Below are 22,998 nucleotides of genomic sequence, written 5' to 3'. Positions count from 1 at the left end.
CTCGGCTCGAGCTGTGGCGCAAACGTAGTATCTGACGGCCTAGGGGAAGGAGGGAGGGGGGCCGAGTGACGACATGGCGTACAGGCACAGGGAATTAAAATAAAGAACGGTGGCTGTGCATCAGGGAGAGACACAAACAACTGTCACAGACTGGTCCCCCCCAAAGATTAAACTGAAAACCCTGGGTTTAGCAGGCCGTTGATTTGACGGAGGGAGGGGGAAGCAAATGAATACAGAGAAAATCTATTTTTTACATCTTAAGACGACGGTGCAGCGTGACTGATAGCCCTCGGCATCTTTCTGGGTGCTTGGCAGCAAATACGGGGCGGTGTATGACGATGGTCTTCAGGCCTATTGCACGAGCTGCTGCTCAGGGAAGACTCTGCTAATGTGCGATGACCCGACTTGTAATAGGCCGGCTAACAGTCATAATACACCATTTACTGCCAAAAGGCAAGCCCCACGGCTGCCAGCACCCAGATCGCCGATGAAGGCTACCAGTCTACTGCACCGTCTACCGCCAAAAGGCAGTTAGCAGCTGCTGCTGTGTAGCAATGCAGTCCCACGTCTGCCGGCACCAAGAGGACATATGGTGACGGTGAGCTCAGCTGTGCTGAGCGGGCTCCATGTTGTCTGCACAGGTAACCCAGGTAACCCAGGTAAAAAGGCGCGAATCTATGGGAGGGAGGGGCCTGACGACATGTACCCAGAACCGCCCGCGACACTGTTTTGCATCATCCGGGCATTGGGATCTCAACCCAGAATTCCAAGGGGCGGCGGAGACTGCGGGAACTGTGGGATAGCTGTGGGATAGCTACCCATAGTGCAATGCTCCGGAAGTCGACGCTAGCCTCGTACTGTGGACGCGGTCTGCCGACTAGAGCACCTAGAGCATTTTATTGTGTGGACATACACAATCGGCTGTATACAACCGATTTCAATAAAACCGGCTTCTATAAATTCGAACTAATTTCGTAGTGTAGACATACCCTTAGAGGAGAGTCTATTGATAGAGATTCTCTAGGTTTAATCAGGAGGAGAGGATGGAATAAGAAAGTATGGGCCAGATCAGATGAGAAACATTCACATAAAAAAGAATCTGATGCATCAGAAAAGGGCAGACAAATCAACAGTGACAAGTTTTTTAAAGTGATTGTACACAAATGCTAGAAGTCTAAATAACTAGAATGCCTCGTATTAAAGGCATCACAGAAACCTGGTGGAGTGAGGACAATCAATGGGACACAGTCATTCCAGGGTACAAAATATATCAGAAGGACAGAACAGTGGGATGGGGGGGAGAGAGTGGCACTATATGTGAAAGAAAATGTAGAATCAAATGAAGTAAAAAATCTTAATCCACATGTTCCATAGAATCTCTATGGATAGTAGTTCCATACTCTAATAAGAATATAACAGTAGGGATCGACCACCTGACCAGGACAGTGATAGTGACTATGAAATGCTAAGGGAGATTAAAAAGGCTATCAAAATAAAGAACTCAATAATAGTGGGTGATTTCAATTATCCCCATTTTGACTGGGAACATGTCCCCTCAGGACCAAATGCAGAGACAAAATTTCTCTATATTTTAAATGACTGCTTCTTGGAGCAGCTGATACAGGAACCCACAAGGGGAGAGGCAATTCTCGATTCAGTTCTGAGTGGAGTGCAGGATGTGGTCCAAGAGGTAACTATAACAGGACCGCTTAGAAACAGTGATCGTAATATAATAACATTTAACATTCCTATGGTGGGAAGAACACCTCAGCAGCCCAACACTGTGGCATTTAATTTCAGAAAGGGGAACTATGCAAAAATGAAGAGGTTAGTTAAACAGAAATTAAAAGGTACAGTGACTAGAGTGAAATCCCTGCAAGCTGCATGGACACTTTTCAAAGACACCATAATAGAGCAATGGGTCTGCCATGTGTTCAGGACAGAATAGAGAATTTGAACACAGAGTAGAATATCATACGATGAATGAATGAAGATTTGACTTCAACTTCTTTTTTATCATCACTAGTGGCTCAACACGATCTTTATGCTAGGTTTCCTGGGATGAAAGAAGTAGGAATTCATCTCTTGCTACTCCCGGTTACAACAGCTACAGCTGAGCGTTCTTTTTCATCATTTAATAGAATTTTGTGTTCTGAAAGAAGTCGCCTTCTGCCTGATCATGTGAATGAACTAATGAGCCTATCAATTGAAGGAATGGAAGTACCAGACACATGAGAAGCCACCAAAGATGAATCCACTGCATTCAAGAAGTTCATTAACAGAGTTGTGCAAAATTATAACAAGAAACCAAGCAGGATGTAGATGCAGTACTTCATAGAAGGCTTGAGTAGCCAACTTCAATTTGTGTGATGATTTTAAAACACGGGTTAAATCTGATCAAATGGTAATGAAACATTTTTCAGTTTTTACTATGGTACCATTCAGCCCACCTTCACCCTCACGGTCTCACCCCTCATCGGGCCTGACCCCTCCTGCAAATTCAAACACCCCCCCTAATTTCTATTCCTGGAGGAAACACTGATTATAATGGTTAACGCACATCGGGGCTTGAATGGAGCCACTGTACTATACATGGTAATCATCAAGAACATTTTCATTAAACATTTGAGTGGGGGGAAGGATTCTACTTTTAAAACAAAAGGAAGAGAAAATTCTTCCCTGCGACTGGCGTGATGCGCCCTGTAGCTGTGAAACCAGGGCCTCTGCTGGGCTGCACTGCCTAGCGGCTCCAGTCCTGCCTCGGGCTGATGTCACCCTTGGCCGCCACATTCCCTCTCCCCGTCACAGCCGTGGCAGGAGCTCTGTGGGCAGGAGCGGTCTCTCCCCACGTGTTTGCACCGTGCTTAGAACTAGGGCCCTGCTCTCAGCGCAAACAAACCCCGAGGCCCAGCGCTGCGCTGTGCCGGCGACAGGCGCAGGCTGGTCTCTGGAGGCAGCCCGCGAGCCACAGCCTCTCCCTCCCTCCAGAGCGGCCCTGCTGCTGTTCCACCCCGCCGGGCCGGGCTCCGCAGCAGCCAATGAGCTTCCCCGCCGTGGGGGAGCGCCAATGGGCTCACCTCCACCTGCCTCCTGCTCACACACTAGGTACGCAGCCGGGCAGGCTGGAGAAAGCGAGGCGGGCGGGCCAAACCAAGTGTCCCTTGAAACGCATCCGCCACGCAGCCGGTCTCGGCCGCACCGGAGGGATGGTGAGGTGCAGGTGGCTTCTCTAACGGACGTTGCCCGAATGGCCTGTTAAGGAGCGGCTGAGAGGCTCACCTGCAAAGCGGGAGGGCGGGCGCCTGAAGGTCGGCTCCGGGCTCTTTTCCCCCGGCGCCGGCCGGCAGCAGCAGCCTGTTGCATTGGCAGCGGGAGTTCCCCTGGGACCAGAGCCGGCTACCTGCGTTCTCCGCCCCGCAGGGACACTCGCCGCGGCTCCCCCCTGCAGGCGCGGGCCCTAGGGCGGAGGGAGCCTCGCCGCCGCCGGCCCTCGCAGATTCCCGCCAGGTGAGAGCTCGGCCCGGCTTTGCCCCGCGCGCAGGTGCCTCCCGCCAGGCTCCTTCCCTGCTCGGCCCCGGCCCCGGCCACTCTCGCTCCCCGCCGCTGGCCCCGAGCGAAGCGCTGCCGGTGGGGCGCTCACTAGGCGGGGGTTTTGCGTTCAGCCCAACGCCCTTCCCGGCCGGGTTCGGCCCAGCCCGTCTGCCAAACTTTCCCCGGCGTGTCCCGTCCAGCCGGGGCTCGGGCAGACGCGGACTTGCCTCCTCAGGTGACTCGTCTCATGGAGCCAATTGCCGCTGATGACCGAACTCAGCTGCACCTGGCTGGTTCCCGGACCCGGGGCCCGCTGGCTGCCCTGCCCCGCCCCGCGCGCCCTTACACTGCGCCCGCAGCCCCCGGGTCTCCTGTGGGCGCGGGGGCAGCTTCTCGGGCCGCGCTGCAGGCGGGGGCGCGAGGGATGCAGCCACTTGGCAGCGGATCCTCGTCTGCGCCTTCCCTTAGCCTCGCTGGTGTTCGGCCTGTGCTGCGCTAACCCCAGGCTAGCGAACAAGGAACCTGTCCGTTCTTAACCTTTCTGTTCACGCCACTGTTAGAGGCCAGGCAAGCCTGGTGCTGCGGTCCTGGTGGGTTTGGCGGTGTGCGCGCTCGCTGGGGCTAATATCTCTCTCTTTCTCTCTCTCTCGGTGGCTCTGGCGTTGCGGGAGGGCAGGATCTTGTGGGACGGGGACCCTCAGGGCATTCTTGGGTGTGCAGTTCACCCTATGTGCATCCAGAGGTGAATAATCTTTGGAGGGGGATCAATGGCCCAGATAGGGGAGGGGGAGCTTGGCTCGGATAAAAGCTGAATAAGAAACTCTGAACTGCATTTTGGATGGATTTATCTGGCCTGTGTCTGCACCTGCCGCTCTGGTGTGGGGGAAGTCCTGAAGTGCTGTGAGAGGAGCTATGACTTGTGAAATAGTGGCACTATCACAAGACCTTTGGCTTCGCTCTCCCAGAGCAAAGAAACACTCATGACTCCTGCTAAGCATCTGATGCTCTGGTTGAAAAGTTAAAGCAAAGTCCCCTCTCCCCAGTTACTAGTGATCTGCACACGTGCAAAACTTGGGGTAGGGTTCACTCTCCAAAGCAGGGACTTTTATTGACTCCAAATGAATGAGATTAATCGGCTCATCGCTACTTTGTGTTTAGGTTAGTCAAGGGTCTGAATCTGTACCAACCCTATCTTTTACATCGGGGAAATGGTGGCGGTTTGCGACATTGTGAGAACTTCTGGGGTTTATGACCGAATAGCGGGAACTTGTCCGTCCTCAGTCTGGAGTTGTTTGCAGCGATGTTGTAGCCCTGCCGATCCCAGGGTCTGAAAGAGACTAGGCAGGTGGAGGAGTTGGTCCATAACAAGAAGAAGAACAGGAGTACTTGTGGCACCTTAGAGACTAACAAATTTATTAGAGCATAAGCTTTCGTGGACTACAGCCCACTTCTTCGGATGCATATGAATCCGAAGAAGTGGGCTGTAGTCCACGAAAGCTTATGCTCTAATAAATTTGTTAGTCTCTAAGGTGCCACAAGTACTCCTGTTCTTCTTTTTGGGGATACAGACTAACACGGCTGCTACTCTGAATCCATAACAAGAGATTACCTCGCCTACCTAGTCTGTCCCGACTGTCATACGAAGATCCCTGCAAAATAGGGACCGGTCTGGAGGCCTGGTGTGCTCCTAATTCCTAATGACTTGGTGATGGTTGCTTGATCCATCAAGAACTGCAGGAAGGGGCCCGCTGGAAATAAGCGCTTTCATTGTGTGCTGTGATCGTGAGTATCTCTGGAAACCACAACCCCCTTCACTGAGGCCGCTCACCCCAGTGTGATTCCTGCAGTTAGTGTTCCCACTCAGGTGATAGAGGCACCTGGGGCTGAAAGGGCTCTCAAGCCCAGCCCAGTTCCTGTGGCAGCGGCTGGCATCTAGTCAGCAGGTAGGTTCGGGCTCAAAGCCAGCCCCCGGGTAGAGAACACCCTGTCTGTGTGACTCGGAGCAGGGCAGGCTGCCTGCCAGCCTGGCCTCGGGCCCTCTCGGTCTCCTCCTGAGTCCTGCCCAGCCTGGTCGGTTACTCCGCTCTCCTGCCCTGGCAGCTCAGTCACTCGCTATCCTTTCCTCCCGCACAGGAGCCGCGCCGCGAGCGCCCCGGGGAGTTCCCTGCCTCGCACGTGGTCGCAGCCCAGGTGAGCCGAGCCGGAGCGGGGAGCGGCTGCCTCCTGCCCAGGCGGCGGTGGCTGGGCGCCGGGAGAAGATGGCTGACAGCACCGCGGCCACGGGCTCCTGGTGGAAAGCGCTGACCAGCAGCAGGAAAAAAGCCAAGGAGGGGCCGGTGGCCGGAGCGCCGCCGCCCCCGGCTGAGCCAGCCCTGGCGCCGGCGCCCCCCGACCCGGACTCTCGGGAGAACCAGCAGCCCAACTTCAGCAGCAGCGAGCCCAAGTTCGGCGAGAAGCCCGGCGGCGGCGGCGGCAGCAGCCGCAGGAACCTGAAGATCTCCCGCTCCGGCCGCTTCAAGGAGAAGCGCAAGGTGCGAGCCCCTCTGCTGGCCGAGAGCCCCAAGCTGTTCGAGGGCAGCGCGCCCAGCCACGCCGGCGAGGAGAGGCAATAGCTGCGGCTGTTTGCTGCCCTACAGCCTCCGTCTGACCGAGACTGGCCCTTGCAGCCAGTCCCCCAGCTCTCGCTCCTCCACCACCCAAGGAGCCGTGACTCCGTGTGGGCTAGAGGAGGAGACACCTGCTGCTTTGGAAACGCCTCGGGTGCCTCTCGTCGCTAGGAGGAGGCCTTCCATCCCCGGGGGGCGCGGTGACCCCGCTGTAACCAGGGCAGGGATGAACCTATTCTCTCGTTCGGATTCCAAATTTTGGAAACAAAAATAATCCCAGCGCCGTGTGTCTCTGTTCCTGGCTGCTGCACTTTGGACTGGAATATCACCCTCGCTGGCTGGAGCTGACCAGCGCTGCCCTGCTGCTTATTTTAGGGGGTAGGGCGGGTACCTTTCTTGATCAAAAATAGCTCAAGCAAATGGGGATGAATTTTAATAATGAAATAAAGCTGAAGTGTAAATGCAGATTTTCTTGGTCGGAATTAGAAGGTGCAAAGACGCTACAAGCGTGACTAAGACAATGCACTGCCATAAATTACTCGGGTGCTGTGTAAATTAACAACGCGTATAAACCAAAGTCTAGGAAGAGGATAGGAACATATTCAATTACATTCACAATGCAGTAGACTATAATATGTTGTAGTGTCAGTACCAGGGCAACCTATGTCCCTCCAGACGGCAGACCCCCTCCCCTCTGCAGTAGCTTTTCCAAATAGGTGGCTATCCTTTCTCGGCTTTCTGACCAAGGGGATTGTTCGTTGCTCTAATACACTAAGATGAACCCTCTTTTAAAGGGAATGAGATTGAAGTATTCTTACCTAAATTCAAGGCCAAGAACTTCCAGGGGTACCTGTAGATCTCTAACAATCATGGTCCTGTTTGCCTCTAGTAGATACGTCAAGCAAAAGAGTAAACGAATCCCTCTTACATTCAGTGAGTTATAAGAGGGTTATTGTAAGTGAGAGGCGCTTGGGTTCCCCTGCTCCCATCTAAGTGTTAGGATTTGCCTCTTGCCTATTTGAATAGAATTTCTCTCTCCATCCTTCCCTCCTCCCACCAAACTTCTAGGTAATTACAAGGAATTGCTCAAGAGGTGAATCTGTAATTTTCTTGTAGAGAAGAGCTCTTCAGATTTGTCATTCAGCTCACTAAGGAAGGTACACAATGCATTTAGTATGGTTCTCTGGTAACTGATGGTTTCAATCTAATGAAACTCAACCAAAGACATTGGGTGATAACACGTAAATGTCTTTTAGGGAGAGAATAACTCTGGTGATGCTGAACAGAGTTGTGTTTAGTATGTTTGCAGCCAACACTGAAAGCAAGAATGCTCATTAACATGTAAATGGCTATTGGTGGTGATGATGGTGGTCTTAGCCTTTATCCCTATGAAAACAGGCTCAAGGTTCCCAAAGTTTCTGCTGGTTGCAATCAAGCATGAAGTGGAACTACTGATTCTCCTAATAACTGAAATCTCAAACATCCCTTGAGTTTTCAGAAAGGCCCTATCACAAAGCGAACCATTAGCCAAAACACATTGGCTGAGACACTGAGATGTAATGAGGAAAACTAGAGTGGAAAAATGTCTGTCTATAGTATCTAAGGTAAATAAAACTGACTTTGAAAACCTAAACCCAAACTAAACTATGAATAGTCAAAATCACTTTCCATAAGCGGGACTAAAGACAAATTAAGGCAGCAGAGACTGAAACTTCTTTCCCAACATATTAGAAACTCTAAGAATTAATGTATGGTTGTGATATTGAATAGGCATTAGTCAGTCCTCCTGAAATTCCATGTACTATGATTTCTGAGTAACCTTAGTCCAGTAACAGTAAATTACTTACTTAATCTAAAGTGGGACAACAGTATACTCCTCTTCAGAAGAGTAAATAGTGAATGTTGTAAGTAGGTGGTCCATTAACCTTCAGGTGGGGTTATGTCTGGAGCGTGTAAGGCTATGTCCTGCTGAAAAGAGGCCAGGAAAGCCAGACTTCCCAGTTCTATTGTGACAAATTTCACTTACTCTGTCCACCTCTGGGGATATTTAGAAACCTCTTACCTGAGTAACTCTTCCTACTATCAAAGAACTTGGTCAGATCAATGACTTTATAACAGTGCACTCTAATATTACTTTATGCTGTTAAATAGTCACTGTCCATGCACAGTAATAGTGTAGCATTTGTGGGGAAAACGCTTAAATGGGGTTGTTTCCCTCCCACGTCCTCTTTACTGTTTCTAGATATAGCAGTCCCTCCTTCTCTCCCCCATCCCTGCCACAGCTCACCCTTTACACATTTAGATTCTATTTAAAAAAACAACCTCCCTTTCACTGACTTACAAAGTGAGATCTCAGCAGTGGGTGTCCTTTTACTACAAGATCATAGAAATCTCTGGGTTACTCAGTGAATTTTGACAAGTGGTCCACTGCTGTTTAGAAGTAGAGGGTGCAGTGCCAGCTCATTGAGGACCCTAAGCAGGAATATTTCCCCTCCAACCCCCAACTCATAATAAAAAGTGAATAGGGGCCCCCTTGAGCTGCTCTGGGGATCCCAAGAAATTGCTTAGTCTGCTTATGCCTAGCGCTGGCTTTGTTCATGTTACTTGAGCTTATCATACAGGCCCCCTGTCCTTGTTAAGGTGCAGCTGGATATTGAGAAAATGTAACTATATGTCCTTCTGAAAAGAGGCCAGGAAAGCCAGTCTTCCCACTTCCACTGTCACTCCTCTATTACAGGAGGGGGTGGGGTGAGAGTCTGTGGCCTGCAAAGTGCGGAAGGTCAGAGTAGATGACTGTGATGGTCCCTTCTGGCCTTAAAGTCTATGAGAATAGCATCAGAGTACAGCTAATTCCTGCACTGCATGGGAGAAGTCAGGGAAAGGAGGGGGAGCCATCATTATTCCTTTGTCCCAGCAAATCCTTTCAGGACAGCAAGAAATTTAACGGGATGTAGTGCTGATCAGTAGGGCTTTCATTTCTGACCCTACAGCTGGCTGACTATGTAATCTCTGACAAGTCACTTAGGGCCTCTGTGCCTCATCTATCTTGTCTAAAATGAGAATAATTCCTACTGTTTGTACAACATTTTGAGATCAACAATTGAAACTCTCTAGACAGCCATAAAATATTATGTTTTGATTCTTTGTTGTTATTGTTGTTAGAATTCGGCTAGGGTGTTCAAAATGTTGCTGTTAGGGTTTAATACCAGTACTGGTCAACATCTGACCAATTATCAAACATTATGTCATCATATTTTTAAAGTCCCATGTTATAAATGAGTAAGAGCTCAGAACGGGCAAACTATGAAGTCATTTTACCCCAAAACAGCCTGGATAGCAAGAATCTTCCTGTCTTTAGCCCTGGAGCTGGAGTTGTGGGGGGGTGGGGGATAATTTCTGACTCCCAGCTCAGTCAAGCCCTTTGCTTCTCCACTGAGACTAGCAAAAAGAAAAGTGCTGTCAGTGTTGATGGTGGCTTTTAACAAACTGGATTTATCCATTAGAAAATGACCTGTGACCATCATTTCATTGCACAGAGGCCATCAACTTCCAGGTAGTAATACATTTGGGCCACATTTCTAGAGGCGAAAGGTTCCATATCCTATTACCAACCCCCATAACCAATGAATCCACTGGTTTAATTAGCATAAGTGCATCCAGATTTTACACACTGCTAGCACATATGTCATCATATTAATTATGCAATAATTTTATGGAATTCTTGTCACTCCTAAGGAGGCTTTCTTTCCATTTTAGAGTGGGTGAGGGGGCCGTGTTGGAGAGTGCTTAGCCCAAGACAATGTTTTTCTATGCAATAAATGCCTATAGGGGGAAATTGTATTCAAGATACTTATATATTCCCCTTCTTCCTGCCCCACCTTTTTATAAAATGTATGTTTAAGAAAAGAAATCCAGGAAGTAGGACAACTTTTAAAAAAAAAGTAATTGCAAAGAGAAGGAAGATGAGGTTCAATTTAACTCTGCATGGTAGCTTTGTAATTACTCCTAATCTAAGTATCATTAAGAATTTGAACTGATTAAAGAAATGAACTTTTTAGGGTCAAAAATCAACATTCAAAAAATGGGAAGAAGCTTTATTAAGAACCTTGAAAAATGTTACCTTAAAGCCTAATCAGTCCTGCACCTGCTGAACTAAAGACAGCAGGGGAAGACAGGGTTTAACTGGCTGGTGACTCATTCCTTCCTACTGTATGCTGATCAAGTTGCTGCTCACTCCTGTTGCAAAGAAGATTGGGTAGGGCAGTAGGAGGCTCCCTTCTCCACCTGTGGAGAGTGACTTCATGTGAAAAAGTCATTTTGGCTCTTCTGAAGCCCCAATGTCTGCAAGAATTTAAAGGAATCAACATCTAATGCTGCTGAGATGTTTGTACCTGAGGATCTAATGTAAGGTGAACTGCAAAGGGATAGCTGGGATTACTTGTGCCTTTTATTGCTTCTAAATTATATTTGTATAGTTCAAATTTGACTTGTTTTACATTAGAAATATCAGGTCTTGTTTTTTTTGTGGAGAGTTAGTGGGATAATATCACAAGAGGTTGAAATCTGAGCAGCTATATTCCCAACCCTGAATTGAACAAAAGGATCAACATGCCCTAACTATCCTTTGAGAGCAGCAGCTCAGCTTTCAGCCTCTTGTGATGTCATGCCCTCTAGTCCTCCCGAGTGTCTGGCAGCAAAGCTGGGAAGCCAACTCCCAGTGTTTTTCTTCTTTTGTTCTTCCTTTCTTTCTTAACCATGGAAGAATCTTTGGTGCAGAATTTCTACATTAGGAGGAACAACCTCCCTATCATATCCTCCTTTATTCCCTTGCGCTTCATGTTCACCTAAGGATCCTTCCCCCCTCCTACCACTAACCTAAGGTAAGCCGGGGTGGAGTTTTGCAGGGGTCCAATATTTCCCAAACATCTTAAAAGTAGGAACAGATCTTTGGATGTAGACTTCAAATAAATCATAATGATTAGTAGCTCCATTCAAAGAATTGGTATTAACACTTATTTAAATACTTTATCTAGACGAAGCAATATGTGTGCACTGGAATACAAACTTATAACAGCCTTAGGCCCTGATCCTATCTGAGTACCTTTACTGAGATGAGCAATCCCCCCTGAAATTAATAGGAATCCTCACGTGAGTAAAGATAAATGTAAGACTTCGCATAGTTTGGGATGGCAGTTCATAATACACCTCTACCTCGATATAACGCTGTCCTCGGGAGCCAAAAAATGTTATAGGTGAAACCGCGTTATATCAAACTTGCTTTGATCCGCCAGAGCGCGCAGCCCCCCCCTCCCCCCCCGGAGCAATGCTTTACCGCTTTATATCCAAATTCATGTTATATTGGGCAGTGTTATATTGGGGTAGAGGTGTGTTTGACACTTGATACATACAGTTTATCAATACCAGAAGTATTTTGCTCTTGAGTGCCTGGCTTTCTTTGCCACATCTCCTTCTTCTTTTGTATCTGCAAGAACACCTGTTTTCCAGTTTTGATCCTTTCCCCTATTCCTAGGAACAGATCACTATTGCTTAAGTAAATAACTGAAGCCTCTAGCTCACCCCTCGCCCTTATGCTCTGAGCAGTCAACATTGAGTTAAAAACTCAGTCCTGAGTACCAATAACAGTTAAAGAAATACAAACCTACACATTTTGTGCAAATCGGGAAATAGGCATACTGTCCATTCTACTGTTCCAGATACATGGCCTTTTCTTTACACCACTAGTTTTCCATTCCAGGCCTAGAGTTCAATTTTCCAGGTCCACATTTTGTCCCCAATCTTGTAAATGTTTACACAGGTGAACCATACCATTGATTTCAATGGGGCTGGTCAAGAGCATAAAGTTATTTACATGCATAAGTGTTTGCAGGATCTGGTACACAATGGCCAAGAAAAAAAGAGAGCTCAATTTTACTCTTCCCTATAGAAACTGTAGAAAATTAGGTGCTGTAAATACACCTACCTGAGACATATGAATATTCTCCCAGGTTTGCAGTCCCTTGTAATTGCATATCTCCAGAGGTGTTCTCCATGACTGGAGCTTCTAAAAAAGATCAGTGTTGGCCCCAACTGCTCTAATATAAGTGGGAGCAGAGTTAGAACAATGTTGCGTGCTTTTGAAAAAAACACTCAATATCCTCCTCAAATGCTACCGGCAGACTCCAGACTCAGTTCTGAAATTGGTTAGTAAGGTAGAATTTTCTTTAAATGCAATAGTTACAGGTACAGGATAAATTTTCAAGGGCAAAACCCACAGCAGTTCATTTCAAATCGTTTTTAAAAAGAACCAAAACAAGTTTCTGGAAACTGAATATTGTGGGTGCAACCACTGACTAAAGGAAGGGGATAGACTAACATGGGTTTTGGTTTGTTTCTTTGGTGCGATGTCAAGATTGAGCATGATGCATGAGGTGATGCTGTCTTTATCAAGAGGTATAAAACCACAAGTAGTCCTTCTCTTGTGTAGTAAAGATACCTTAACACTTCCGGCAAGACTAGGTTGGTATCTCCAGTGTCCTGCTTGATTCCAGTTTGAATAACTATATTCAATATATTGAAATTCATCTTGTTAATGCTTTAGCTATAGTAGGTTTTAATACCATCCCATTGTCTGAAATGGGAAACTACTACATCAAGAAAGCAATGTACAGTATTATAGTTTCAAACACTACTGCCCGCCTCTCCACAACTTCTTACGTTGATTTGAAAGCTGAAACCTAGAAACACTATCTTTGCAATTACAGACAATCACTTTTCCTTACGCATTATGTAGAAGTCAATATTATTTTGCTGTGATTATGGTTTACTGTACAGCCGATTTTGACAAGTGATTTAATGCACTATTCATCCATTTGAATAAGCTTTCCAGTTGCTTTTTGTTGTACTAAGGGAGAAATTGGCCGTGTCCATCAACTGTAAAATTTTAGGCTTCAATAAACTTTAAGGATGCTTATACAACCCACCTCACACCCACGCACCCAACTTTAATAATACTTAGCAACTTGCATAGTGCTTTACTTCTCCATAGCACAGGGGTCTCAACATTAATCCTTATAACACTCCCAAAAGTAGATAAGTATTATCTGTATTTTACAGGTAAGTCTGTAGGGGCAAATTCAGACCTTATATAAGTAGCTGCATCTCCACTGGCTACGTGCATCTTGTATTTGCTATTGTCTGAGAATGGAAACTAGACTAGATGGAAGGTTACCTCAGAAAACCAACTTCTAATAAAATGTGGATTAAGATTCAGCTGAGCATTCTAAAATTGTTGGTCTCTATCTGAAGTGATTCTCCAAACCTCTTGAAGTTTGCCCATCACTTATCCACGCAATAAAGTGCAGATGCTGCATACCTCTAGCAAACAGTTACTGATAGACTGCATATTTATAAAGTATGGGTGTGATTTTAAAATGTGCCTGAATGACTTAGGAGAACAAGTCTAATTGACTTGCAATGGGACTCATACTCCTTAGGTCTCCTATTTAAAAAAAAAAAAAAAAAAAGTTTTGGTATAACCTAGGGTGAGAATTTAAACTGATTTAATTATACCAATATAACCCTCCTCGTAGATGCTTTTATTCCAGTATAAGGCTGCCTCAACACACTACACAGACTACTGACAAAGCTATGTTGGTGTTGCTATGGTGCTAGCATAACCTATAGTGCAGACAGAGCCTACACTGATGGAAGGGATTTTTCCATTGGTGCATGAACACCACCTCCTCAAAGTTACCTATGTTGATGGAAGCATTCCTCCATCGCCAAAGCTGCATCTACACTGGGGGTTAGGTTGGCATAGCTGTGTAAGTGAGAGGTGTGGTTTTCTCAAACCCTGACCGACACAGATATCTTGACCTGACTTTTAAGTGTAAACCAGGAGGGCCTTTTTTTTGGTTTAGTTTATGTCTCTTGGGTAGGGGTTAAGCTTAAATTGAAACAAGGTACTCTTGTACTGCCTGGAATAAGTGTGTCCACAAAGGGGGTTATCCCAATATAACGATACCTGTACAATCGATAAAACTTTCCGGTGTAGACAAAGCCTATGTCAGTTTAGTGCCAGCTGGGTATGACACTTTTCCTATCAAAACTATCTTCATGACAAGTATGTTAAATGCTACAGCACAGAGCAGTCATCATTGGGTTAATAAATAGTACATGATAGTTTTCCATAATGGCACATACCAGGTGACTGCATGCTAATGTATTAATTTCTTGTTCTGTGTTTTAAAGCATTCATGCTCAAGGGAGAGTTCCTCCTCCCCCAACAGCTAGTCTTGCCTTCCAGCTGCTAGTTGATCTTTTCCAGCTCTTGTTCAGAATTCTTCCTTAACGAATCTTTCAGTGAAACTTTTTCAATCAGACTGTAGTATAACATTTCTGCAAAGCTATTGTTCCTTTGTTCTCTTTCTCCAGATCGGCTTGTACTTGTAAGCAGCTTTCTTCATAAACCCAAGAGAAATCTTCTCTTTCCTTTTGTCTCTATTGAGAGAGACAGAGAGCAAAAGCCCAAGTCAGTTATAAGCCCTGAAATGTGTGTTTTTTCCAGTGTTTTGGTATTGGTTACTGCCATGGCCTTTATCTGTTCCCTTGGCCAGCCAGGAAAAGACATGCCCTCAGTCAACACAATCAAAAGCCATTTAATTAAAAGCTATTCAAATGCTTTAAAAATGTTTCCTTCCAGCAAACCCCAGTGTCAAGAAGACACCTTTCAAAAGCTGCCAGTGTAGAGTAAAAACAGCAGGATGATTCTATCCGTAAATTATTTTTAGGTCTGAACAGTTATCATAAAGACCTACGTTATGTTTCTGAGAGGATGTGGAGGGACACTTGCACAGGCTTCATTGGTTCTTTCTGGCATTTTCTGACTGTATAGTGGCTGCAGTAGATGGTACCAAGGATTGTAAGAATTTTATTCTCTCTCTCACACACACACACACACACACACTCACACACACAGTAGTGCAAATATAGGGCTAAATTATTCAGAGTCCTTGCAAATGTGGTATTTGTATGCCCACATAGCACCCAGTTGGTCACATCTGTATGCAAATACTTCACTTGTCAGTACACATTGGGTATTTGCATGCATGAGTTGACATGTGCAAATCCATATGCGATATGGCACGCATGTAACCTTTTTGAAAATCTGACCTTTGATGTCTCAATAAATGCTTTTAGGTTTGAATGGAGAATCCCTTGAGAGTTCAAGGTGAAATACAATGCAAGCAGGCGCTGAATAGAAACCCCAGTGTTCTGAACCTGCCATACCCCGTCCCAGGCTATTACAGGAGTCCTGAGAGAGGAAGAAGTACCTGCTCTAGCAGCAAATTAAGCATAAAGCTTTTAATCTGACAAAAAGCTGTTTAATGGAAGGTTTAAAAGTCACGGGGAGCCTGGAGAGCACAGCTCTACCTTTTCTGCTAAAATCAGAGGCAGGGCTCCTCCTCTCCTTGGTTTGTGGGGGGCAGTGCTGTGGTCAGCCGGTGCAGTGCAAGCTCTCCCACCTGTTTCAATCTAATTTAACCCATGATTCAGTAACCTCGTTTTGATGTGTTATGGTGAGGCTCACTCAGGGCTCAACTCACAAGGCACTTGGAGAAGTGCCAGTTCTGCTTGATCAAACAATTGCATGAGCTTATTAAATATATGGAGAGGCTGAGGGCAAATACAGAAGGGATTGCCCTTGCCCATGCAATAAGCATCTCTGAGGGTGGCACTGGGCTCTGAAACTCCCCCTTGACTTCAGTGCGACCAGAGTTGGGCCAATGCTAGCACTTCTGAAAGTTTCACCTTTAATGTTTGCACATTATAGAGCTCAGATGAAGATCTGTTCCTTTTGTGGCAATTTAGTGGACACACTTTCTTGCTCCTACTAGTAGCCAAGTCACTTGCATCTTGGTACTTTGAGGGGAAACATACCCTTGGGATTTCAGGGTATACAATGAGCTGACAATTGCAGCTGTAGTGAGCCAGTGTCTTTTGCTGTAAAGAAGGTAAATTCTGGAGGCATTCTGCTGAAATCCTGAACTGGACACCTCATTCTGCATCCCAGATATGGACTGGGGCTGGAGGAAGAGAGGTCATCTTGGTGGAGGGTTCTTACCTCTAGAACTCATTCTCCTTGCTGGTTTTTCAGAGCCCAACATGATGGCCTGCAGGGATGGTGCAAGACCAGTCTGTTTACCCAAATATTTTGCTTGAGCCAGGCAAGTGGGTCATCTTTTTCCCCCCCTCCTGATATTGGAGGCTAATAGCCTTTCTGGGTCATTTCCATCAGGCTCAGTGGTTGTGTTTGCTCTCTTATTGGTTACTGCAGGCAGATGTTTTTTCACAATGTGTTTTTGATCTTTCCTGTGAATTTGCCCAGATGCTATTAAAAAAAAATACACCTAATGATGTGGCTGTGTTGCTTTATCAGGTAGTTGTGCAGTCTTACCCACCCCACAGACTGAGAAGGTCCGAACCCAGTCAGTACAGGACTGAAAGACTGCCATGGAATAACTGTCGGAAGAGGACTGAGTCATTCAGTAGGTGGCATTCCTCCATCCTCCGTTAGTACTGAATCATGGAGTTGAGGGCAGAAAGTTGTTATCTGAAAGATGAGATGTAAAACTGAGGTCCTGATAATGTGAGAGGCAGGGTGAGTGAGGTAATTTTTTTATTGGACCAACATCTGTTGGTGCGAGAGATAAGCATTCAAGCCATCCAGAGCTCTTCTTCCTGATAACGTGTCAGTATTATTAAAGTTCCAGTAGCCTGCCTATGTAAGGTACTTACATTACTCCTATTACCATAGTATTTGAGTACCCCATGACCTTTAGTGTATTTATCCGGTGAAGGGAGGAAATACTATTATTCCCATTTTACCCTTGAGGAGCTGAGACACAGTGAGGCTATGTGACTTGGCCACAGGAAGTCATTGGCAGAGCAGGGAATGCTGTTCACAAAAAGAAGGAGGTTCCTGACTAAATTCCAAATTTGTTTGATAATTTCTGGGTGCCCCTAACTTCACCGTAATTCAAATGAATCTTGCCATGTCCTCTCCACACTGTCATGTAATGCTACTGCATGCTGTTATATTTCTGCAACATTTCACATCAGAGGTGGCTGTGTTTCTGTGAATTGCATACTGATTCCTATGCAGACAATCTGCAAAGTGCTTTGGTATCCCTCTGGATAAAAGATGCTGTATAAATATAAGTTGTCACAAGAGTGCCTATTAGGTTCCTGACAGTGGCTGTGGTCTCGTGGCAGAAATGCAGGCACATGCACTTGGTCACAAAATACATTTTAAAAATTATCTTTGCTTGCCTGGTGTTTGATAAAGTAGGTCTGAGATATGCACAGGTTGGTTGGCATGTCACACAGTGCTGACAGATATATAAGATTGTATAATGTTCAAATAATATAAATATTCACCACAATTATAAAGCAATAAAAGTGATCTCTCCACCCCTGGGATAGGCTGGTCTGACAGGCTCTTAGGCCCGCACCCTTTGAAAGGAACTCATGTCCTATTGGAGATTCTAAAGTCTGTTAGCTTTAAGGGACGAGCTGGTTCCAGTGGGCAGCGCCTCTCTTGTTCCAGTGCTGTTTCTAGTGGCTCCCCAAGCTTGGGCCTTGTCTACATGGGAAAGTCTTTGAGGTACGATTTTTAAACCAATAACTACTAATAAGAGCATCCACACAGGAGGAGGAGGGTTATACTTGATTAATTATATCTGTGTAATTGGTAAAACCTTCCTGCTAGACCTAAGGCCTAAGATGGCTCATTTGGAGTGGGGTCTGGGAGGGTATGTCGACATGGGGATGAAAAAAACCATGAGCCAGACTCAGCTGACCCGGGCCAGCTGCGGCTGTGCCGAGGGGCTTTTATCCCCCTGTAGATGTTCTCTTAGTGTCTTGTAAACAGTGTCCTTAAACAATGGTCACAGTTCCATAAGACATGACACTTCTGTACCCCTGATATACTTGTTGTAATAATAAATCCCAAAGGAAATCACTGAAAGCGGCTCCTTTTACAAAGGTTGTTAGAAGAAGGCCAAAGAATGTAGGCTACATTTATTAGATGGGGGACTCTATCCTGGGAATCAGTGACTCTGAAAAAGATCTGGGGGTTGTGGTGGATAGTCAGCTGAATATTAGATCCCAGTGCAACATTGAGCCAACAGGGCTAATGCGATCCTTAGATACATAAACAGGAATCTTGAGTAGGAGTAAAGAGGTTATTTTACCCCTGTGTTTGACACTGATGAGACCACTGCTGGAATGCTGTGTCCAGTTGAAGAAGAATGTTGATAAATTGGAGAGGGTTCACAGAAGAGCCATGAGAATGATTAAACGTTTAAAAATAATGCTTTGCATTGATAGACTTAAGGACCTCAATCTATTTAGCTTATCAAAGAGAAGGCCAAGAGGTGACTTGATTACAGTCTGTAAGTACCTACATGGGGATCAATTGTTTGATATGGGCTCTTTGATCTAGCAAACAAAGGTGATCCAATGCCTGGAAGTTAAAAATAGACAAATTCAGACAGGAAATAAAGTGCCAAGTTTTAACAGTGAGGGCAATTAACTATTGGCACAGTTCACCAAGGCTCATGGTGGATTCTCTATCGTTAGCAATTTTTAATCAAGATTTGATGTTTTTCTCAAAGAGATGCCCTAGGAATTATTTAGGGGAAGTTCTGTGGCCTGTGTTATACAGGAGGTCAGACTTGATGATCAAAATGGTCCCTTCGGGCCTTAGAATTTATGAAAGTCTGGAAAGGAGAAAAAAATCACCAGGAACAGTTAAATTAAGAGGGAAGAACAATTTCCTCCATTACTGGGATTATTGGGTGAAGCTGGGTCATGCAGGAGGTCATAACACCCATTTTTGCAACTTATGGGCTCTTAACATCTATGAACTTTGAAGCTCAGTCAGCCCCTTACCTTGGCACTCTCCTCACCATCCTGACAAACCAGTTTAAAAACACGCTGATTACAATTTTATTTGTTGGACTATGAAACAGAATTTTCTTATTGATACTCTGCCAAGGATATAGCTTGCCCAAAGTTTTTCTCCCTTACACTTCATTCAGTTTTTCCTCTCTGAAAATGCAGGAATGGAATTATCTCTGTTCTTCAAAGTCCAGGAATACACAGGGTGTTCCCACTACCTTGGTACCTTTAGGTGACACCCTTGGGATCTCAGGATAAACATCAAGTTGACAATTGCAGTTGTACTGAGCCAGTGTCTTTTACTTTCAGGAGCAGGGGTATGACTAATAATTTTGGCACATTTGGGGCTCCCTCTTGGCTTGTTAGGCCCAACAAGAATCTGTAGGATTCATGGGCATTCTACAGCCATCTCTAATACATTGGTCACTATAATAATATATTGGGGCAGGGAAGAGAATAGTTTAGCTCTTCTGAAAATCAAAAGCATGGTAAAATAGCTCAATAAGGGGCATGCCTAGGCTCATTGATTTTGTTAGCTTTCACATACAGGGATTTCATATGAAGATTATTTAACTTGGCGCTTGAGTCATTAATATGAATGAGTTTTACCATGCCAAAATATGAAGAGCATGAGACCTTTTAAAAACAGTAACTGGCCTTCCATCCCACCCAATATGTTGATCTGGTTTTGGACCCCACTTCCCCCAAATCTAGGTGGGCACTGAAGTCATTTATACCCTTTGTTTCATTCACGTTCCCTGGTAGCTGATTTCATTGTGTGTGTTCACTATTACCCTCTGTTCAGTTCTATTGTAGATTCCTAATGTTTAGGTTATAGGTCCCCTAGTTTCGATTCTTTCAATGGTGTGAATTTCTCCCCAGGATTTTTTTAAGTCAGTTCAGATATTTGAATAGCATATGTTTCACTTACTGAGAACCATTTTTTTTTTTTTTTTGCTTGATATAAAGTTTTGGTGTACGTAATCAAGGATATTCCTCAATACACACAAGGATATATGTCTTCAGATCTATTTCCAGTAGAACAGCTGTTCCCACAAGACAATAGTGATATACATTATGCAGCCTCCTGATCAGCAAAATGACAGAATCTGAAGTCTTCAGAGAAACCACCTGCAATGGAGATCAGAAATCTTTAGAAAGAATTCCCTCCACCCAACCCAAAACATGAAGAAAGCTAACTCCTCAGTATATTCTTCATGCACTTGCTTGGAAAGTTCTGAACACCGTAGAATGTTAGCTATTAATTGTATCAGTGCTAAAGGGTTCAATGAGTAGGAACAACAGCAGTTAAAGAATAAGACATAATGTGCTGTGAAGTATTTACAAGTGTGGTAGGTATAAGCACACTGGTGAGGTACAAGACATAACCAAATGTCTTCAAAAGTACAACATCTGTTATAAAACACAGCTTTGTACATACATATTTAGATATGGCCTTTACACTCTTTGATGGACACAGGCAATCTGATTTGCTGAGGCTAAAGCAAATTGGCAACAATACGGTGTGCTGAGCGGAGACTCACTATGTGCTTTATTGCATATGCATTATGAGCCTGAACCAGTTCTCACTGAAGTCAACTCCTATATTGGGATTCTAAGGAATACTTGGACTACAATAAAGTTGATTCTGATTCTCAGCCGGTAGGTGACAGGATGTTTTATTTCCCAGTTGAGAAAAGCTGTTGGAGAAAATCGTTCTTCCTGCGCAGTTGTTCTCTGGTTTTTGAAAATCTGTGGGGTGGAGTTTTACCAATAATTCTAGGTGAGCAGAGTTAGGCCAATGCTGAGCACTTCTGAAAATCCTATTCGCCATGTCTAATCATTGAAACAAGCATTCATTTTGAAGTCAATGGTAAAACTCCCACTGATTTTCACAGAAGCAGAGTGGAGCACTTTTGAAAATTCTATGAGCACCTTTGAAAATTTCACCCTGAAATCGACACTATTTTCTTTTACCGTTCCTCTCCTCAGAGAATCTAGATTTCCTGGTACTTCTAGAAAATGAGTTGTCATCGGTGCAGATCCCTTATACCACTTTGTGTTTCTTGGAATATATGATATCATTAGGCCACAAGATTGCATGGTCCAACAACCTACTTTATGTGAATGTGCAGTCACCAGGTCATGCATTTAAATGAGCACACATTTGAGTGTGTGACTGAAGGCTGTACATTCAAAGACAGGCACTGGGATATTTATCAGTATTTTCTTTTTCTTCTCTTGATTCTTCTTCTTTAAAAAAAAATTAGAAGAAAGAGTTCAAAGAGAAAACACCATGCTAATGTGATGATTGAGATTTTAAATGCACAGAAAGTCATTACATTCAAAAGTTAGGTTCTCCCAGCAGCCACATCTTGTAAATATGGGGGAGGGGAGGAAACAAAATTGATGCCACACAGAAATATGAAATACTCCTTATGCAAATAGGTGCCAAGTTACAGTTGAATGCGGTAGGTCACAATGACATGCACTGCAAATCTGATTTTTTTTTTTTTTTGGCAGTTTAACAAATTGAACTTGGGGGTTTATCCACCCAGTAATGGATATCTCTGGGCACTGTTTTATGAACATTCCATAAAAGTTGTGTGCAGTGTGTCATTGTATGGCAAACATTGCAGGAGAGCTATTGTAAAGTAGCATGATTTGCTTATTATCTGCACTCAATCAGCAAATAAGCAGCAGCACTGGTATATTGATACATCATGTTATTACTATGGTAATAAAGGTCAAGCCAAAGTCTAGGTGCTAGCATCTCAGATGTTTCATCAGATCCTGAGTTGAGGATCCAATTCTAGGTCTCTTGTTAAAAATTGGCCTGATTTTAAAAGGAATGAATATAGAACACACTAAAGCGTAGGGATCGGCCTAAACCAAAATTTGGGGCCTGGTTCACTTTAGAGTTCATAGTTTAAATGTATCTCTAGAAAAGGTGACTCCAAACAACTCAATATGGGAAGGCTCAGATCTGGATCCATATTTTTGAGCTCCCAAGTTTGGGAGTACTTAGAAGCAGAGCTCTGGTTTGGCCAATTATAGAGAGATGCATTTTTTATCTAGATTTAATTGAGGCACATCTCTACTAAAGAGCAACAATACTTTGCATCTACATAGCACCTTTCAGCTGGGGCTCTTCAAGTGCTTTACAAACATTAGTTCAGGCTTACAATCCCCCTGTGAGGTAAGCAAACATTACACCTCTCTTTTTGTTTTGTTTTTGTAGAAGAGAACTCCATGTAATTTGCTAAAGGGGTGTATGCTCTTCCATTAGAAAACAAGACATGGGAAAAGGCATTTTCTGTCTGTGTGTTTGGATTATTTCTCTCCATGAGGCCCTGGTACCCACAATACTGTGTCAATTTCTCATTATGCAATTTAAGGATAGTGGTTGTGGAAGTGAATAAGCTGAAGGTAAGGCTGGAACAAAGGTGGGCTTTACTATACTGTCACTTAGCTGTCAGCTTCCAGTTCTGAAAATGTATGTTTTGACTCATCTAGAATATCAGTTGATATGTTGTTTTAACAAGCGGGCCTAGAAGATGGCACCAACGTGCCACTTTCCAAAAATGTGCATGGCCAAATTTTCAGCCCAAGCTGTCTGACCTATTGTGAGATTGTAAGCAGCATATAGGGAGAATGAAGATGGCAGTGTGGAAAAGGTGAAAGAGGAAACAAAGATAAAGCTAGTATGATTCAGCCATATCACTCCAGCTGCGATCTTGTCATCTTTTGCAAGCTAAGCAGGGTCATGACTTGCCAGTAACTGGAGAGGATGTGCCTCAGAGAAATCAGAGAGCAAATGTCAGCACTGAAACCACCCTAGAGCATGGTACTAGGGGGCACTGTGCTATTGCAGCACTTGGCCAAAAGTGACTAGCAA

General features: G+C 44.7%; 1 protein-coding gene across 3 annotated transcripts; it reads left to right on the top strand.

Moving 5' to 3' along the window:
• Window positions 1-3,158: 3,158 nt before the first annotated feature.
• PRR15 (proline rich 15) lies at window positions 3,159-6,604 on the top strand. 3 transcript variants are annotated; one of them, XM_054021130.1, is made up of 2 exons: window positions 3,159-3,507; window positions 5,665-6,604. In XM_054021130.1, the coding sequence occupies exon 2, from the start codon at window positions 5,790-5,792 to the stop codon at window positions 6,141-6,143; it is 354 nt and encodes a 117-aa protein (XP_053877105.1). In that variant the 5' UTR covers window positions 3,159-3,507; window positions 5,665-5,789; the 3' UTR covers window positions 6,144-6,604. The 3 variants fall into 3 exon arrangements, with proteins under 3 accessions (XP_053877105.1, XP_053877106.1, XP_053877107.1); XM_054021131.1 differs by lacking the exon at window positions 3,159-3,507 and adding an exon at window positions 5,295-5,313; XM_054021132.1 differs by lacking the exon at window positions 3,159-3,507 and adding an exon at window positions 5,457-5,474.
• The last annotated feature ends 16,394 nt before the right edge of the window (window positions 6,605-22,998 follow it).

This window comes from Malaclemys terrapin, chromosome 2 (genome assembly GCF_027887155.1).
Source record: "Malaclemys terrapin pileata isolate rMalTer1 chromosome 2, rMalTer1.hap1, whole genome shotgun sequence".
Classification (NCBI taxonomy): domain Eukaryota; kingdom Metazoa; phylum Chordata; order Testudines; family Emydidae; genus Malaclemys; species Malaclemys terrapin.
Note: the sequence above shows the minus strand (reverse complement) of the source record. Positions and strands in the feature narration are given on the sequence as shown.